The 7,368-nt window shown below is 38.9% G+C and overlaps 1 protein-coding gene across 1 annotated transcript; it reads right to left on the bottom strand.

Moving 5' to 3' along the window:
• Positions 1-215: 215 nt before the first annotated feature.
• LOC145996786 (uncharacterized) lies at positions 216-5,830 on the bottom strand. Its single transcript, XM_083133320.1, has 6 exons — positions 5,737-5,830; positions 5,162-5,230; positions 4,204-4,263; positions 2,470-2,517; positions 2,101-2,163; positions 216-290 (listed from the first exon to the last, which is right to left on the bottom strand). Exons 1-6 carry the CDS (start codon positions 5,828-5,830, stop codon positions 238-240), a joined length of 387 nt encoding a protein of 128 aa, XP_082989446.1. The 3' UTR covers positions 216-237.
• Between the last annotated feature and the right edge of the window lie 1,538 nt (positions 5,831-7,368).

Genomic DNA, 7,368 nt, shown 5'->3' with positions numbered 1-7,368 from the left:
CCCCGATAGTCCAACCTTTCGTTGGATGTTGCAAGTTCGATTTATAGTGTGATAAATTTCATTGGTTCTGTTTGTGCCTGAAACTACATGCCCGTTCTATAGTTAACTTTATGAATACAGCACACCACAAAACAAGTTTTGCCACGTAGTATTAGAAAGTGTTATTGATAATACTCACTCAAAATCCGAAGATTCTGTTTTCTACATAAGGGAGTGTAGATTTGCAAGTCCCTCAATCTACCCTCTTTTGGCTTTAGAAGTGATCTCTTTGGTTTCGCTTGGGTGCTCATCTGCAAAAGCAAGCACATCTCAGTTTCAAATTAGAGAATTTTTGACAAATAATTTTTAAAAATACAAATTAATGTTCAAGTACCGTGTTTGGTTTCAGCGCATCATATGGTGCTTTTCTTTTTCAAGTATTGCTCCAGTAAGGCTACCACCACACTTTCAAAACGTGAAATTGAAACTTTTTAGAAACTAACCATAATGACGAATATGAATAGGTAAAACAGGTTTATATGAGGGAAGTAAAAGGACCCCACAGGTGCTGTTCTATTTTATTTAATTCCTTCGCTTGCCCTTCATTGTTGAAGCATCTGTAAATAATCCATGAATTGGGAAAACCACAAAATTTCGAGGTATTTGGTGTGTATGTGCGCGAGCGCATAATTTTTATTATGCGTATATTTTCTGTTTCTTTTTGTTAACTGCAACGAACGATGATTAGATGAAATTGATGAACGAATAATCACAAAGGACAGAACTTAAACCTAGAACCTTCGATGGCGAGTCAGTGAATAGAAACTTTGAATTAAGACTTCGCTTTAGAGTATATTCCACCACTGAAACAAACTTCCAAACGCTACGATTTTTTCTACCAGAAAAGGAAGTTTTCCCCCTATTTCTGAGGTAATATAATGTACGTAAAGAAAGAAATACATGGGAAAATTCAGTGTATTTTTTTTCTAGGAAGAAAAATTCCGGTTCTCTTCAAGTTGGTTAGTTTTGTTATTGTCTTCCTTCTAAGAATTTCTCAAAATATGTATAGCTTCTCAATCAATCAAATCTGTCAAGGCAGGTAGAGAATGTTTGTATGGGTCGAGAAGATGAAAGAAAAAGTGGAGAATGCTTGTATGGCTGAACAAGATGATTCAGAAACAGGCGGAGAATGCTTGAATGGCTGAACAAGATGATTCAGAAACAGGCGGAGAATTCGTATGTACAATTCAACAAGATGACACAGAAACAGGTGGAGAATGCTTGTATGGCTCAAGAAGATTGTACAGATACAGATGGAGAATGCTTGTATGGCTCAACAAGGTGATACGGAAACAGGTAGAAAATGCTTGTGTGGCTCATCAAGATGACAGAAAAGGAGGAGAATACTTGTATGGCTCAACAAGATGGCAGAGATACAGATAGAGAATGCTTGTATGGCTCAACAAGATGATACAGATACAGGTGGAGAATGCTTGTATGGCTCAACAAGATGACACAGAAAAGGTTGAGAATGCTTGTATGTTGTATGGCTGAAGAAGATGGCACAGGTACATGTGGAGAATCCTTGTATGACTGAAGAAGATGATACAGATTCAGGTGGAGAATGCTTGTATGGCTCAAGAAGATGATACAGATACAGGTGGAGAATGCTTGTATGGCTCAACAAGATTGCACAGATGCAGATGGAGAATGTTTGTATGGCTCAAGAAAATGGCACAGATACAATTGGAGAATGCGTGTATGGCTGAAGAAGATGGCACAGATACAGGTGGAGAATGCTTGTGTGGCTCAACAAGATGGCACAGATACCGGTGGAGAATGCTTATATGGCTGAAGAAGATGGCAAAGATACAGGTGGAGAATACTTGTATGGCTCAAGAAGATGGCAAAGATACAGGTGGAAAATGCTTGCCTGGCTCAACAAGATGGCACAGGTATCGGAGGAGAATGCTTATATGGCTGAAGAAAATGGCACAGATACAGGTGAAGAATGCTTGTGTGAATGAACAAGGCGAACCAAATAAAGATAAGAATGCTTGTACAATTCAACAAGGTGACAATGAAGCAGTCTATATTAAGCACTGATCTCCATGCACTTACCGTGAGGGTTTGTCTGCCTCTTCCATATTCTCGTGACTGGTAGGAAGTGGTTCTTAATAAACTCTGGAAATACAAGAGGAAAATTCAGTAAAAAACTAAATTAATGATTGCGTTTTATGACAAGAGTATTCACATATATACAAAGACTCGTTGATTTACTCTAAAATGTATTTCATGATCTGAAAATACCATACTATCAAACTACAGGAACTGAAACCTCAGTAAACCTGAATGGAATTGCTTCCCTGAGTGCACATATTTGTACAGATTTGAATAAATGTGAATGGATGGTATTCAACGAACAACGACAACAATTGAGTGTAATGTACTGACAACGTAAAGCATGTAATGCTGAAAATATGCACTTACCCTTAAATCTGTTACTGTCTCGTTTACTATGGTCCTCAGAAAGCCAATCTACAAAATAAATATAACTTCAAGTTAGAATATCTGTGCATATTGTTCATCTGATAAGTGGCGTGTTTATGATCTTATTTCGCGGGCTTAGCTGTATCTATTAAATTACTTTTTAGGTACTGGCTGTACTGTTGTGCCTACTGTATATACACTGTCTCTACCACAAAAATAGGTTAATAAATAAGTGTTGAATTATTGTAATTTAAAAACGAAGCAAAGAGTTATGTGCTTCAGAAATTAGTGTTAGCAATCGTTAGTATATCCTGCACATTTCCATGATTGCATCTAAGGTGGACAGGGTTCGAACCTGAGACTCTCGTTTCTTAGCGCGTTGTGCTGATTACCCCTATATGGAGGCCGACGAGTTAGGTCTTAGAAACAATTAGACCCTATAATTCAAAATATAAACACAGTGCATTAGAAAGAAACCTACATTTTAGGAAATTATATGTAAAGCTATAACCATATAAAAGGGATGAGAATATTTTGGTCCCGCATCTATGGTTATCTGGTAAGCAAAACAAAATATGACCAGGATTCCTAGGCAATGACGAGGAGGCTGCATTCAGGTAGGTTACTATGACTCTGGCGATAAAGCTCTAAGTATAAAGTGTTTTGCAGTATCCGTGTAGAGCCCCAACTTAAACCGTAGTTGTGGAAATTGTACTCTCTTTGGATGTTTTTATTACTTCTAGCCTTGGTGTAGAGTTCATCTGCACAGGAGGAAGTTTTATGGAGAATTCACAACGAAGAGACACGTGACACGAGAGTTTCACACCGAAGAGACAAGATGCATGCGACACGCGGCAAATGACACTTATTTCTTTGCTCAGTTTGCATGATGGTATCGATATAATTGCATTAATCAGTATATTGGTCACCCGAAAAAAACGTAACAAGAGACATTGTTGCATGTAAATAGCGTTGTAAAATTTGTGCAAGTTATTGAAACTCAGGAGAGGCATGTTGGACATGAGAAAACAGAAATAATATGCACTGATCTCCAACTGTACACGCTAGACTTTCCAGCCTGACTCTAGTCAGTAAAGAATTTTTTTTTTTTTCATAACCGAAATATTTGGTTCCGTTGGTGGTTTACTTTTTTTTCTTTCGAAAATGGAGTTTTCATTTACTAGAAATGCGTCAATTATCCCATATCATTGGTAAAGGTGAGAAAGTTTTCCAATTTGCAGTCGTCGGATGTACTAATAACGTTGAAAGAAATAAAATGTGGAAGAACAAGGTATATCCCCCATTTTCTTCAGCTCTGGATTTCTGATTGGAAATTTAGGATCCCTCTCGAACGCTCAATAGTGACTTGTCATATTGTAATCAAAAGGTCCCGGAATCAACTCCGGCTGGAGGCGCATATTGGTTTGGATCTCACTTTCAACTGTGGCTCCAGTCCCGATAAGCCTACCTGTGTATAAAGTAACGGAGTAGTTTGATCAAATTAAAAATAACATTTTATTGTTAATAATTCAATGTCCATCGCTCTTTTAGCCATTACATAGTTAATTTCCTCTAAATCCATTTTTCATTATTTCCAAGTTTTCTGATTGTACTGTTTTCTTGCAGAGAATAACGATCATGAAAGTAAAGCTGAAGGTGTGCAAAACAACATCTGTGAGAGTTTAAATTTCAAACAATCAATCAATATACATAAACTAATAAGATGCTACTCACCACCATGATAGTCGCCAGTAATTGCAGATGTTCTAAGCACTGGAGGGGTTCTGTAGAAATCTGTAAAAATTAAACACTTATTATTATTTATTATTACTACGTATAAAGTTAATAATGTTCAATGCTGGACAAGATAAAATAAATAAACTACTATGTACTTACAATCATATTTGTTAGAACATCAATAAGAAATTTAATCACAGTATTTTATGCTTCCTATGCACTAATTGCTGAAAGTTACTCACCATACATTGCTGAAATATTTGGTATGAAAAATTAAATATTGAAAATCACAACTCAAAACACAAACATCGCATTTTAGAACACATTACTAGGCGACACAGACAATATTACTTGTTTGCAATTGTTGAAATTGTATTGTTCGCATTCTTTGTCCAAAGTAGCCAGTAGTATGGCGGGGGGTGATAGATTGTTGGGGGTAATGATCCCCTTTTATCCAGCCTGTCGCACAATGAGGATGAGTGATAATGTGATTAAATTGACGAAGTTATAATGACAAAGAACACCCATGCCCAGGGCAGCTTACCGGAACCCCTGGCGTAATAGCGCTCTGTGGTAATCAATCGGTCACGGAGATAGGCGAATTGGCAAGTTGACTTCTATGTAGCCAACTTTGCAACATTCTAACACAGTGATTCAAACAAGGATTCTCTTACTCAGGGGTTCCCAAAGTTTTTCGTTTCACGGCGCCCTTAGTGTTTCAAGATTTTTCCGCGGCGCCCAAGTCAGAATGTAGGCCTATCTAACACTTGCAACGCTCAGTTAGTGTGGTTACTTTGCTTGCCTTAAGTTAAAATATAAACACATATTTCAAATTCAGAAACAGTTTATGTGTAAATAGTACTAAATAAGCGCCCCAACAAGCTAGCCACTGCGCCCCAGGCCGCCGCGGCGCACCCTTTCGGAACCACTGCTCTAACTGAAAGGAAGCGCTTACACAGAACTCGTGGAGACATCTCGCCGTGGTTCTTCAAAGCTTCTTCCTCTATTTTGCCTCGCAGATAATCTGCAAAGAGAGAATGAAATTTTCTTTCACTAAGATGAGGATGAATTGGTAGAACAAACACAATATAACATTTAGGCCTTGCCCAAGATTCAACCCTAGCAGGCAGATCAAATTTCTCTGAGGTTAGGATAACAATGCATATCGAGAAATAAATGATCAAGTCTCTTATATCGTGCTACCTAGTTTCTGTTGAATTGCTTCATCTGCTACCCATTGTCACGAGATATTGTTGAACCGATGAGAAAGTGTCCTGGAGAGACAGTCAAATGTTAACGATGTTCTGGCGCCTAGGCTCACTCACCAGAATACTCTGTGTCTCTGTGTGAGCGTGCCTGTGCCTTATCCGCGTGTATACCAAGTGCTCATTCAATCTATTAAGATCCGGAAGATTCCTATTAAACTAAACATCCTTTTAATTCATAAGAAATAAGACTAGCTTCTGACGACCATTTGAAATTATATGAATCAAATCGTCTACTTGGAGGGAAAAAATAGTATCTACTTACCCTTGTACATATTGAAGCCATCAGAGGCATGACTAGAGAAGCCGTTAACAGCAATCAGGAGCAGGAAGACTAACCAGCCGCCTGTAGAAGACATGTCTCTGAGGACGAGACTACTTTGCTCTCATTTATGTACCTGTATTCCATTGACTCTCCACCAGAGAGAGAGAGAGAGAGAAGGGATCGAGTTGGCGTCACAATATGAATGCCATTTGCACAAGACACATAGTTATGTAAGTGGGTTGTAGAAATCGATTTCGAATATATATATTTTGTAGAGGTTATTTCTGTACTCAGCAGTTGTTTCCTCTGCCTTCCTGTTTTCAATAGCAGTGCAGATGCAACAAATTGTCCCCGACGGGAACACCAGAGCTTACATATGGTTTTAATCATATACTCTTAAGGAACGTTTGTTTATACGCAATATGACGTTCGAGAATTCAAACAAAAACACCAACGTATAAGACAAAGGTGAATATCACCGAGCAAATTGTCCATCATTGATTTTAGTCATTTTGCTCTACTCGTTCTTAAATAATGGAATTGTACTTATGCTGGTGCAGAGGTTGTCTGTCAACTGCATCGTTAGTGTTATGATTCTACGAAGTCCTACATTTCAGGAACGGAAGCAGGTATGTAGAAACATGAGAGTTCTTTTAAAAGCGGTCAGCATTCAAGAAGGTTGTGCGAGACGGTTGAGAGCATAGTCCGGATCCTACAAGAAGGTTTGTGCCGCCAGCTGGCGTTGGAAGAGATGGTGACATTCTCGTCCTATTCTACTGCTTCCATTCTTGAAAAAGAAAGAGAGAGAGAGAGACTGTATAACTTTAATGCGCCTCGTATTCTTCGATTTTGCATGACTCCAAATAAAGTAAATGAAGATAGCCAGTGGTTCAACCACGGGAGGGGACAGGGGGGCATTGCTCCAACCTCTGATGGAAGTCAATTCTAGGGGGGGCAAACGTTGACGGCCAAGGGCACCTGCAGGGGGGGGCATAGAGGAGCAATTACCTCCTCAATTTCAAATTTTATGCAAATAAAAATACATTTCGTTAAATTTTCTTCCTCCCTTCGCTCGCAATGCCTCCTTTTCTCGGTGTCGTCAAGTTCAGAGCCTTAGCTAGGGGGTGGCGGGAGTCGGAAATGGGGGCCGAATGATTTAAATGAAAAAAGCTGTGAAAGAGAGAATGCCTTGACGCCCATGGGCGTCCGGAAGGGTGAGCAAGGGGATCGTGGTCCCCTCCTGGAAAATGAAAGTCAACAAAAAATTATGTATTTCACATAGCTATATAATTTCATTTTAGCCATAATAATGCCATGTGTGTTAATTATTGCATGAACACCATAAATTCAAATTTGAGCAATGTTTTTTTTTAAGGAAACTACACTATTTTAGGGGAAAATGTGCCTTGTTTGCCCCCCGGAAAAAATACCTTACTTGCCCCTCCCTGGAAAAAATCCTGCGGACGTCCATGTACATATTGATTTCAAGTAGCTTCCCAATTGTCCTCACGATGTTGGGCCATCACAGAAATTTTGGAATTCCTTCCAGGGATCAAACCTTGAACCTGTCGTACCAAAGACGAGAGCGCAATAGTTTTAGCGCGCGGGAATTTTGTTATTTCTATTGCCATC

The sequence above is a fragment of the Lepisma saccharinum genome, chromosome 13 (genome assembly GCF_977018435.1).
Source record: "Lepisma saccharinum chromosome 13, izLepSacc3.1, whole genome shotgun sequence".
NCBI lineage: Eukaryota > Metazoa > Arthropoda > Insecta > Zygentoma > Lepismatidae > Lepisma > Lepisma saccharinum.
This window is presented reverse-complemented; position numbering and strand designations above follow the sequence as displayed.

Coding starts and splice junctions, on each gene's coding strand:
- LOC145996786 (XM_083133320.1), bottom strand. CDS start 5,830: ATGTCTTCTACAGGCGGCTGGTTAGTCTTCCTGCTCCTGATTGCTGTT. Junction 5,231..5,736: donor TGGCTTCAATATGTACAAGG/GTAAGTAGATAC, acceptor CTCTCTTTGCAG/ATTATCTGCGAGGCAAAATA. Junction 291..2,100: donor GAGGCAGACAAACCCTCACG/GTAAGTGCATGG, acceptor TTGCTTTTGCAG/ATGAGCACCCAAGCGAAACC.